The sequence below is a fragment of the Arvicola amphibius genome, chromosome 4, assembly GCF_903992535.2.
Source record: "Arvicola amphibius chromosome 4, mArvAmp1.2, whole genome shotgun sequence".
Classification (NCBI taxonomy): Eukaryota; Metazoa; Chordata; class Mammalia; order Rodentia; family Cricetidae; genus Arvicola; species Arvicola amphibius.
Window position 1 is genome coordinate 69888133 of NC_052050.1, and position 13054 is coordinate 69901186.

The window sequence follows — 13054 nt, forward strand, 5'->3', positions numbered from 1 at the left end:
AGGATTGGGGGGGGCGGGCTGGGAAGGTATGTGGAGGGAATGTAAGGAGGGGAGGGAGTGGGAACTTGGATTGGTATGTATAATAAAAAAATAGTTTGTTTTCTTTTTTTATTCTTTTTTTTATAAAAATTTTCCATCTCCTCCCCTCCTCCTCTCCCTTCCCTCCCCTCCCTTCCACCCATACCCCCACTCCCTCCCTCTCCAAGCCAAAGAGCCATCAGGGTTCCCTTCACTATGTTAAGTCCAAGATCCTCCCAGTTCCCCCTAAGTCCAGGAAGGTGAGCAACCAAACTGACAAGGCTCACAGTGAGCCCGTCCATGCTGTAGAGTTCAAGCTCATCGCTGTTGTCTTTGGTTTCTCAGTCCTCCTCCACCGTCAACCACATTCAGAGAGTCCGGTTTGGTCCCCTGTTCCATCAGTCCCATTCCAACTGGACTTGGTGGTCTCCCATTAGATGTGTCCCACCGTCTCAATCGGTAAACGCACTCCTCACGGTCCTGACTTCCTTGCTCATGATCTCCCTCCTTTTGCTCCTCATCAGGACCTTGGGAGCTCAGTCCAGTGCTCCTATGTGGGGCTCTTTTTTAACAAAAAAAAAAAAAAAAAAAGAAATTTAGGATGGGGCTGTTAGGTCACTGGACCATGTTTATGGAGCCAATGGAATAAAAAGTTCAAGACAGGCTTAGAGTCTTTTCCTTTAGTCTGCATGTTCATAGCTTTCATCTATGGAAATTTTAACCAAGGAGCGAGTGCTGTGTCAGGTCTCTATACTGTAATCCCGAACTTCTGTCTTTTTCCTACTCTCAGAGAGCTGGAAACTGTGTGGCCTCTGAGAAACCTGCCTAGTGGTTTTCTTGGCGGTTTATCTGTCACTGAGCTCATACCAGGGCCCCAGTGTGTGCATTACCCACCTCCTCACTGCAGTCAGAGAAGTAAAGCCGGCTGTGAGTACACCAGAGGGTTTTCTCTGAGAGGAAAAGCAATTACGGAATGATAAGAAGCAATTTAACACAGTCTGTCCCAAGTCAACCCTGCTCTGATAAACCATCTCTGTGAAGTGGACAGGTGGGTCACTTGAGACATTTGGGCTGCAGTGCTCCTGGGAGAAACCAAGGAGTTTGCCCAGGAAAGCAGAGAACTGCTCGCCTAGGTGGTCAAAGCCACACAAAGAGGCAGAGCCGCCATGTTAGTGGTTCTCAACCTGTGGGTCATGACTTCTTGGAGGTTGCATGTCAGACATCCTGCATAGCAGATATTTACATTACAAGTTATAACAGTAGCAAAATTACAGTTATGGAGTAGAAATACAGATAATTTTATGGGTAGTGGTGACCACAACTTTAGGAAGTATGCTAGGTGGTTGCAGTATTAGGAAGACTGAGCACCACTGCTCCGTGTGATGGGACCTGACTGCCGGGCAGAGCTCCACAGAAGGAGAATCTAATGGGCTGGTTAGAGATGCTGCTGGCTCTGCATGTGGTGACTAGCCCTAAAGGGATGAAATTCTTGAAATTAAGGGGAAAGTGCTGAGATAAGAAATCACTAAAATGTTTCTTAGATTTAGTCATTATATTTTGTGTATAAGTGTTTTGCTTGCAGGTGTGTACCCTGTGCCCTGCAGGGTAGGAAGAGGACATTGGATTCCCTTGCACTAAAATGATGGATGGCTGACTCACCATGTGAGTTACACAGTCATGTCAGTGCTGGAAACCCAGCGCCAGTTTGCAGAAAAGCAGGCAGTACTCTTGAACTCTTGTCTCTCTAGCCCCCAAGAAATACTTTGATTTGAACCTAGCGTAACTTCTAAAGCGACAGTATATCTAGCTGGCTTAGAGAAACCTAGACTGTGGTCCTGAGGTCTTGCTGACTTATGGCAACTGTGTATGCTAGGGGTGAAGAAGGAAGTTTGACACATGGAAGAGTCCCTAGACTAAGGACAGACAGTTCCCAGAGCAGAAACAAAGAGAAGAGAGGAAATACAGTCTGCAGGGAATTGCCCTACATACTTGAAATCAGTGCTAAGAGCATCATCTGAAGAAGGTGAAATTCTCCCTGCTCTCCTACTATAGTATTTGTGACAGGAGGTGGCCTGTCACAGGCAGGTTTCCTGCTGGAAAGTGACAGTGACACTTGAGCAAGCTGCACTTCCTCAGCAAAGCAGTGTGTTCAGGCATGTCACACACCTAACTGCTCTCCGTCTGACTGGAAAGCGGCAGGCATCCTCTGAAGTAGAAGTTACCATCCACGGAAGCTTCCTTGTAGAGAGACAGCCCTGCTATCATTGACAGTGGTCTGTTTGTGGGATGAAGCAAGCTGACATCTCCATCCATCCATTAACCTCCTGTGAGCCGTGCTAAAGACTGAGCCAGAGATATCTGATAGCTGTGTCCCTGAGCTTGGATCCCCGGACTGCACAACTAAAATAAGTAGTTTCTAGACTAGCCTACTTTCCTTGTGGGTCTCAGAACAGTATCCAAAGTACTTAGGTCTCAGACCCTTTGTTCTGAAATCACAGTTCACAGTCAGTGAGCACAGAGAAGCAACTGGCACAAACGTAGAGATTTGGTGTAAAATAGGACAAGCTTGCATGTGTTAGAGAAGAGTCTTATTTTCCAGGAAACACTATTAGGGGTCTGTTGTCACAGTACTGCTAACCCCAGCTGTCTCCTCTTTAGAAACATTTCCTCTAGCACTTGGCTAGCTACAGAAAGGTTTGGAGTGGTGCTCTCCTAGTGTCACACCTTATGTAGGTGTCTGTGGGTGTCAGTCTTCTGTTGGATTCCCTAACAGGTGTCCCCAGCTTCTCGCCTGCTGCTCTCTGAGGCTCTCATAGAATCCCTGTCTCTGCTGGTCCCATCCTGGACTTGGATGATGGTAAATTTACAGCATAGTGTGAGAACTGAGGGAGCTCTTCTCTCAGGGACATTTAGAGTGAGGTGGCTGTCTATGGTGAAGACTAGATGTTGGAGAGAAAACAAAGAGATGCAGGCTCTGTCCCTGGAGATCAGGATTCCCATGGGGGTGAGAGGTTTGTTGTCACATGTGGCATCCTGAGGGCTGACTCTTCACAGGTCCTCATTAGGGATGTACTCAATGCTCACTGTTTGCATCCTGTCTGCTTGGGTCAAAGAAATATGAGGGGAAGAAACTTAGTTCCAACATAAGTACTTATCCATGGTTTTGTAATTTTTTTATTGCAAGCATTTAAAAGGACAAATTCTTCCTGTGAACATTCCACGCATTTTATGGAGTTTATTTCTATTATCACTCAATTAAAATCCTTGCTCATTTTAACTATGATCATTTTTTTTTTACTGTGTGGGGAAACATCTATTCATTAACTGTATGACTCCAGTACATCAGATGCTTACAGTAAAAACAGTAAAGTCACAGATGACTGGAGATAACTTTCAATGCACTGTGTTTTTGGTTGTGAGCCTAGCCTGCAAAGGCTGAGCCATCTCTCCAGCCCAACATAATACCAGTTACACTAAACCTTATAGAAGAGAAAATGGGAAGTAACCTTGAACACATTTGCACAGTAGACCACTTCATAAATACAATTAGTACAGATACTGAGATTAAAAATTAATAAATGGGACCTCCTGAAAGTGAGAAGCTTCTGGAAGGCAAAGGACAGGATCAATAAGACAAAACATCAACCTACCGAATGGGAAAAGATCTTCACCAACCCCACATCTGACAGAGGACTGATCTTTTAAAATATACAAAGAACTCAAGAAACTAGATATCAAAATACCAAAGAATCCAATTAAAAATGGGGTACAGATCTAAACAGAAAATTCTCAACAGAGGAATCTCACATAACCAAAAGGCACTTTAAGAATTGCTCAACATGCTTAAGCATCAAGGAAATGCAAATCAAAACAACTCTGAGATACCATCTTACACCTGTCAGAATAGCTAAACTTGAAAACACTAATGACAGCTTATGCTGGAGGGAATGTAAGATAATGGGAACACTCCTCCATTGCTGGTGGGAGTGCAAACTTGTACAGTTGCTTTGGAAATTGGTATGGTAGTTTCTCAAAAAAATTGGGAAATGAGTATCTTAGAATAATCCCTTTGAAGAGGTAAAGTTCAGTGTGTGGTAGGGAGCATTAGTCAGCGTCCCAATCAAAAGCATGATTACAAACATCTATCAAGAATCCCTGACATGGTCATGCTGAGCACTGGACACATCTGGATCTCTTTAAAGAGGAAAAAAATACATGACATCTAGGAATCATCTTAGCTCTAGAATTTGAAATTCCTAACACCTGAGAATTATCTTCCTTAGGGCTCCTTTGATGTCACGATTCCTCAGGCTGTAGATGAAGGGGTTGACCATAGGAGTCACCACTGTGAAGATGACAGAGGCCACTGCATCCTGTAGTGAGTAGGAGGAAGAAGGGTGCATATAAACTCCTAGGATCGCCCCATAGAAAAGGCAAACCACAGTGAGGTGGGAACCACAAGTGGACATGGCTTTTCTTATCCCCTGAGCAGAGGGCATCTTCAAGACCTTAGAGCAGATGTAGGCATAGGAAACAGCAATGCATACAAAAGGTGTCATAAATATCATTCCACCCTCGGCAAAGGCTGTGACATCATTGATAAAGGTATAAGAACAAGAGAGTTTCATGACAAGGTAGGGATCACAGAAGAAGTGGGGCACTGCATTGTGGGAACAGAAGGTGAGTCGAACCATGAGGAGAATGTGCAAGAGAGCATGCAGGTGTGTGATGACCCATGATATGGCCACCAGGAGGACACAGAGTCTGGGCCTCATCATCAGGGTGTAGTGGAGTGGGTGACAAATGGCCACATAGCGGTCATAGGCCATCACACTCAGGAGGAAGTTGTCTGTGGTGCCAAATGCTAAGAAAAAATAGATCTGGGCCATGCACTCCATGTAAGAGATGGACTTGCTTCCCACCATGTGGTTCACCAGTGCCTTGGGGATGGTGACTGAGGAAAAGCAGATGTCAACACTGGAGAGGTTGGCCAAGAAGAAGTACATGGGTTTGTGGAGATGAGGGTCACAGCTGATGGCCAGGATGATGAGAAGGTTCCCAGAGATGGTGACCATGTACATCCCCAAGAACAGCCCAAAGACAATGTCTTCTTGTTCTGACTCTTCAGAGAGTCCCAAGAGGAGGAATTCTGTGACTGTTGTGTGATTGTCACCATCCATGTCTCTGGAGAAGAAACTGAGATGTGTATAGAGAAATCATTGACCAACACTTGGAGAAAACATTGATGCAGTTTGGAAAAGTTTACTCATTAGTGAGAAGTAACTGCTAGTAAAATCCCTTTAAAAAATTTTATAACAATTTCGGTACATTTTGAAAGGACTGAATTCTAATGACCATGAGTTTATTGATTCTCTTGTTTGCTAGTTAATTCTGGCTAGGAATTGGCTACTACATTTAACTGATCACATGAAGAACCTGAGGACTGGGCAGCTAGGTGCTTTATCAAAAATTGCTGATGAATAGCGGTGAGAGTTCAAAACAAACTAATAGTATTGTTCTCTGTGTTACAATACACACACATGGGCATGCATGCTCGCACACACAAACACAACCACACTCAGGTGGATGAACACAACGGCATGTACAACACACACATACATATACAAATACACACATAGATATCATGTAGCACAGACAGGCACACGCTTTTTCTTACATTTCCTTTTGTCTGATCAGGAATTTCCAGATTTAAATAATCTTCCTGCCTTAACATCCAGCCGGCTGGGACTATAGGCAGGTTCCAAGACCCCAGCAATATTTATGTTATATTCACTATCATTTATTAAATTTTAATCAAATGAAAAGTCACTACAAAGCATCATCGATTATAAACCTGGTCTTTGTGCTTTGACTTTTCTATTTCCTGTCAATTGGGAAGACCAATAGACTTTGACAGACCTGCCTGGCGGTTGACCCTTCACTTTCTGTCTGCTACTAAGAGGTTTTCACCACATCACACAGCTGTTTGACCGCTCACCTGAGCCACTGGCAAAACCCCTGTGTGCAGTGTTCCTCCCTTTCTAAACCCACAAAAGGGGAACAAACAGAGTCTAAGTGCATTGTTTTTCTACTGGAGGAAAAGGGATTTACAGGCGAATAAAATGCAGATTCACGTGCATCTCAAAGACAATCCCCAGGCTCAGACATCTCCATGGTCAGGAGGTCAGGAAAACATCTGGACTGCAATGCCCATGGAGGGATGCAAAGCAATTACAGCTGAGGAGGGAGGAGAGTCACCCTGGGGTGATCAGAGGCCTGGCTGGGGAAGGGGAGGAGAGGAGACAGTGTCAGGAGAAATGGCCTGGCTGCTAGGACAGCACATGACACGGAAATTGATGGCATTGGTTACAGGATGCTCGTGTGGTCCAGACAGCGAGCTGACTGCGGCTGTGAGAGTGGAGCTAGCACAGCGCTGAGATGGGAGTCCAAGGTAACTCCTGGAGCGTTGCCATGGGTGTAGACCAGTGTAACAACAGCAGCAGCAAAGAGCTAGAATGAGAGCTGGGGAGATGGCTCAGTGGGTAAAGCACGTGCCATGTAAGTGTGGAGACCTGAGTTCAAGTCCCCAGAACCCACCTAAAACTCCACACCATAGAGCACGCCTGCTATCCCAGTCCTATTATGGTGAAATGAGAAGCAGAACTCTGTATGGGTGCTGTGACACATATACAGCTACACTCCCAAACATACATGGACACACACATAGACACACACAATAAAATTTATAAAGCTAGAATAAGCTTCTAATGGGTCCCTGTGTAATGGATTATAGAAGCAGAGAGATGAGAGACAGAATGATCAATAGTTCATAAGGACCAACAAAAGAGTCTTTTTCCTATAGATGCTAAAGTTCCTGAAGGAAGGTAGTTTCCCATCAAAGAAATAGAAAATGAGGCTCAATGGGATGGAAAGGCAACTTGCTCCAGTGGGGCAAGACCACAGCTAAGGCTCACTCAGAAGCATTAAGAAGCAGTTACTCCATATTTTCTTGATTGTGCATTAAGAGATAGTAGATGTTGCTGGGAATAATACTAACATATCATGGGTTGAGCCATAGGTGTACAGCTTCCAGAGGACCCCAGTGTATCATGGTAGGTCATGCACAGATGCCTCTTTCTTTGATTGGTTCTTCAACTCCAGCTTTTGGATTTAATTCTACTTTCCCTTAAGATTCCTTATGGAAACAGAATGCAGTTGCCACAACTATACTTCTGATATATATGTTTCTGTTTTGCTGAATAATTTCTGTGAGTCGAGGAGTGTGGAGTGTATTCAAATGCCATCTGCATCACTGGGGGTTTGAGACCCTGAACCTTTGTCTCTGGACTCCAGCAGCAGTCAACACTCCACTGCCCAGTTTCAGTAACATCCAAGCAGCCACCGTCTGAGACACCTTCATTATACAACCACACACTCCAGGGGACATGCACAGAACAAAGAAGAGGATCAGGATAAAATAATGACATTCTGTCTCTGTTTCTGTCTCTCCCTGTTTCTGTCACTCTTTGTGCATGTGTCTCTATGTCTCTATCTATCTGTCTGTCTGTCTGTCTATCTATCTATCTTTCTATCTATCTATCTATCTATCTATCTATCTATCTATCTATCTATCTATATCTACCTACCTACCTACCTACCTACCTACCTATCTCTAGCTCCTTCTAACCAGGCTGTTTAATACCTTGCAGTTATGCTTCTAAACAGCTAACCTCCATTCTGTTCTTGTGCTCCCTCTACCCACATTGCGGCTTCCACTGTTCCTAGTGCAGAGAACATCGTGTAGCAACAAGGCATGAACATGGAGGAGTGAGACACTTTTCCTCCTTTGAACTTGGTCAGATGCAGAAGGATTGAATGAAGTTCTTTCTCTATAAGTCATCCCATGGGCTCATGGCCATGGGAGTCTGCCTGCTGTGGGGGTGCCCTCTGCTGCTTTCTCACCCTCCTTACCTGGGTGCTCTTGGGTGTTATCAGATGTCTTCAGCAAAGTTCTGTCTCTGCTGGTGCCATTGTTGAGGCTGGGTTTTGATAAATCCACACTTGAAGCTGAGAAGGGGAGGCCCTTTGTCCCTAGAAGAGACGTCTAGAATGAGGCATGTGGCTCTCTCTGGTCAAGCTTGGATGGTTGAGAGTGAATAAATTGATGCTCCATCCCTGGAGGTGGTGCTGCCGTGAAGATGGAGCCAAGTGTGTGCTCCCCTAGGGTGGATTTCTCAGAGGTTCTAATTAGAGACACAGATGAAGTGTTCACAGTCTGTATTCTGCCTGGGCAACGAAGATTAGAATCCTCAGAAAGTCAGTTTTTTCACAAGTGCTCACTACTAGAGATCTATCCTTAGTTAATTATTCATATTTAATCATGTCTGATAATATGGTTCTTACAAATATATGTAATATATAAATATCACAATAAATAAATATTATGTATCAAGCAGCAATACAATATAAAATTTTAACAAGTTACAGAAGAGGTTAAAGTCAGTATCAACTTGATACCAAAACCTAGTGAATACATTACTAGAAATAAGGCCACAACAATTTTACCAAAAGCAATCTACAGATTCAATGCAATGCCCATCAAAATCCCAGCAAAATTCTTCACAGACCTCGAAAGAACAGTACTTCATATGGAAGGGCAAAAAACCCAGGATAGCCAAAACAATCCTGTACAATAAAGGAACTTCTGGAGGCATCACAATCCCTGACTTCAAACTCTACTATAGAGCCACAGTACTGAAAACACTCTGGTATTGGCATAAGAACAGACAGAAGGACCAATGGAACCAAATCAAAGACCCAGATATCAGCTCATACATCTATGAACCCCTGATTTTTGACAAAGAGGCAAAATATGAAATGGAAAAAAAGAAAGTATAGTCAACAAATGATGCTGGCATAACTGGATATCAACATATAAACCCATATCTATCACCATGCACAAAACTCAAGTCCAAATGGATCAAAGACCTCAACATAAAGACAGCTACACTGATCCTCATAGAAGAGAAAGTGGGAACTTGAATGCATTGGCACAGGAGACCACTTCCTAAATATAACTCCAGTAGCACAGACACTGAGAGAAACTATTAATAAATGGGACGTCCTCAAACTGAGAAGCTTCTGTAAAGCAAAAAACACAGTCAAGAAGACAAAACAGCAGTCTGCAGAATGGGAAAAGATCTTCACCAACCTCACATTGGACAGAGGGCTGATCTCCAAAATATACAAAGAACTCAAGAAATTGGTCATCAAAAGAACAAATAATCCAATAAAAAATGGGGTACAGACCTAAACAGAGAACTCTCAACAGAGGAATCTAAAATGGCTGAAAGACACCTAAGGAAATGTTTGACATCCTTAGCCATCAGAGAAATGCAAATCAAAACAACTCTGAGATTCCATCTTATACCAGAAAGAATGGTTAAGATCAAAAACACTGATGACAACTTATGCTGGAGAGGTTGTGGGGTAAAGGGAACACTCCTGCATTGCTGGTGGGAATGCAAACTGGTACAGCCCCTTTGGATATCACTATGGAAATTTCTCAGAAAATTATGAAACAAACTTTCTCAAGACCCAGCAATACCTCTTTGGGGTATATATCCAAAGGATGCTCAATTGTGCCACAAGAACATGTGCTCAACTTTGTGCACAGCATCTTTGCTTGTCATAGCCAGAACCTGGAAAAAAACTAAATGCCCCTTGACTGAAGAATGGATAAGGAAAATGTGGTACATTTACACAGTGGAGTACTACACAGCAGAAAAAATAATGACATCTTGAGATTTTCAGGCAAATGGATAGAACTAGAAAACATCATTTTGAGTGAGGTGACTCAGACCCAGAAAGACAAATATCATATGTACTCACTCTTAAGTGGTTTATAGACATAAAGCAATGAAAACTAGCCTACAATTCGCAATCCCACAGAACCTATAATGAGGATGCTAAGAGAGACATACATGGATCTAATCTACATGTGAGGTTGAAAAAGACAAGATCTCCTGAGTAAACTGGGGACTGTGGGAGAAGTCTTAAGGGGAGGGGAAAGGAAGGGAGGAGAACACAGAAAAATGTATAACTCAATAAAATCAATTAAAACACAAAGGCAGCCTACTGACTGGGAAAAGATCTTCACCAACCCTGCAACTGACAAAGGTCTGATCTCTAAAATATATAAGGAACTCAAGAGACTAGACGGTAAAATGCCAATTAACCCAATTAAAAAATGGGGCGCTGAACTGAACAGAGAATTCTCAACAGAAGAAGTTCGAATGGCCAAAAGACACTTAAGGTCATGCTCAACCTCCCTAGCTATCAGGGAAATGCAAATCAAAACAACTTTGAGATATCATCTTACACCTGTCAGATTGGCTAAAATCCAAAACACCAATAATAACCTTTGCTGGAGAGGTTGTGGGGTAAGGGGCACACTCATCCATTGCTGGTGGGAATGCAAACTTGTGCAACCACTTTGGAAAGCAGTGTGGCGGTTTCTCAGGAAATTCGGGATCAACCTACCCCAGGACCCAGCAATTCCACTATTGGGAATCTACCCAAGAGATGCCCAATCATACAACAAAAGCATATGCTCATCTATGTTCATAGCAGCATTATTTGTAATAGCCAGATCCTGGAGACAGCCTAGATGCCCTTCAGTGGAAGAATGGATGAAGAAACTGTGGAATATATACATGCTAGAATACTACTCAGCGGTAAAAAACAATGACATCTTGAATTTTGCAGGCAAATGGATGGAAATAGAAAACACTATTCTGAGTGAGGTAACCCAGACCCATAAAGATGAACATGGGATGTACTCACTCATATTCGGTTTCTAGCCATAATTAAAGGACATCGAGCCTATAAATTTGGGATCCTTGAGAAGATAATAAGAAGGTGAACTCCCAAAAAAAGATATAGTAATCCTCCTGGATATTGGAAGTAGACACGATCGCCAGGCAAAATTGGGAACTTGAGGGTTGGGCAAGACTGGGCCAAGGGAAGATGGGGAGAGAAAAGTGTGAAGGGGAGAGCGGGGGGAGCTCGGAGGAATGGGGTGCTTGGGATATAGGAAGGGTGGATATGAGAGCAGGGAAGCATATATCTTAATTTAAGGAGCTACCTGAGGGTTGTCAAGAGACTTGACCCTAGAGGGGTTCCCAGGTTTCCAGGGAGACGCCCCCAGTTAGTTCCTTGGGCAGCTGAGGAGAGGGAGCCTCAAAAGGCCAGTTCCTATAGCCATACTGATGAATTTCTTGCATATCACCATAGAACCTCCACCTGACGATAGATGAAGAAAATGACAGAGCCCCACATTGGAGCACCGGACTGAGCTCCCAAGGTCCTGATGAGGAGCAGAAGGAGAGAGAACATGAGAAAGAAAGTCAGGACCGTGAGGGAACCTCCAGCTGGCGACAGATGGGGAAGGTGACTGAGCCCCACATTGGAGCACTGGTCTGAGCTCCCAAGGTCCCGATGAGGAGCAGAAGTTGCGAGAACATGAGGGAGAAAGTCAGGAACGAGAGGGGTGCGTTCACTCATGGAGACGGTGGGACAGAACTAATGGGAGATCACCAACTCCAGTTGGAATGGGACTGATGGATCATGCGACCAAACCCGTCTCTCTGAGTGTGGCCAACAGCGGGGGCTGACTGAGAAGCAAAGGACAATGGCTCTGGGCTCTGATTGTTCTTCATGGACGGGCTCTGTGGGAGCCTTCTCAGCTTGGTCGATCACCTTCCTGGACCTGGGGGGAGTTGGGAGGACCTTGGTCTTAGCAGAGAGTGGGGAACCCTGATGGCTCCTTGGCCTTGAGAGGGAGGGAGGGGAGGTATGGGTGGAGGGGAGGGGAGGGAAGGGGGAGAAGGAGGGGAGGGAAGGGGGAGGAGGAGGGGAGGGAGGGGGAGGAGGAGGAAAGGAGATGGAAATTTTTAAATATAAAAAAAATAAACCATGAGAAAAATAAAAAAAAATCTAAAACATGGGGAAAAAAAAAGAAAAAAATTTCAAAAGCAATCAGGCCACAAATCAATTAATATCATCATCATTGGTATTATCTAATAAGAAAATTAGAACCCTATATCAAGTATGAATCAGTTACCAAGCCCAATTATAATGACTTCTAAAACAATCGTATGAATGATGTAGAAAAAACAATTGACAAAATTCTAAAAATATTAATTAGGGTAAAAAATCCCCAAAAACCCAAATCAAAGGTCTTCTCAAGTTGATAAATGGTTGTTTTTTGTTTGTTTGTTTGTTTGTTTGTTTTTCGAGACAGGGTTTCTCTGTGTAACATCCCTGTGTGTTGGAGAACTAGCCCTTATAGTCCACGCTGGGCTTAGACTCACAAAGATCTGCCTGTCTCTGCCTCCGAAGTGCTGGGATTAAGACATGTGCCACCAACACCCAGCTTGAAGAGTGGTTTTTACAAAAAGATCTCGTTACAATCAGTAAGGGGCCCAATACTAATCGTTATCTGTCATGTATTTCAACTGCTCTTTCTCCAAATGACTTTGCTGTTCTTTTCAGTCCCCAATCCTATAATTGTTAGCCTAAGCTCATCCATGTACAAGAAGAAATTTTAAGGTATTTGATTTGGCAGCAGTAAATCCATTTGCTGTTTTAAAAGTAATGTATTTTCTACTGACACTGAGTCTTCTGAACGTTCAACATCATGGATCTCTCATCATTTGATGCTTCTTTTTCTCCCTTCATCTTCTAGAAAGAATCAAAAGGACTTGTAGGGCAAGCACGAATGCTTAATAGGTTAAGCCATTGTCACCAAGTCTGTTTGATCCCCAGAGCATACACGGTCAGAGGAGAAAACTGACTCCTGATAGTTGCCCTCTGATCTTCTCATGCAATCATGGAACACATGAACATACACAAACACACATGTGCACACTCGCACACATACACACATGCACACACAAACACATACAGAAATGTAATTCTTTAAAAATGACATAAAGACATTGCATATATTTTTTATTATTCCTTTCTTTCCTCT

At 43.5% G+C, this 13054-nt stretch overlaps 1 protein-coding gene across 1 annotated transcript; it reads right to left on the reverse strand.

The window, feature by feature from the left end:
• Positions 1-4274: 4274 nt before the first annotated feature.
• LOC119811497 (olfactory receptor 1361-like) lies at positions 4275-5198 on the reverse strand. Its single transcript, XM_038325423.1, has one exon. The coding sequence runs from the start codon at positions 5196-5198 to the stop codon at positions 4275-4277; it is 924 nt and encodes a 307-aa protein (XP_038181351.1).
• Positions 5199-13054: the final 7856 nt, after the last annotated feature.

What these genes read in the sequence shown, in the direction of transcription:
- LOC119811497 (XM_038325423.1), bottom strand. Translation starts at nt 5,198, where the DNA reads ATGGATGGTGACAATCACACAACAGTCACAGAATTCCTCCTCTTGGGA.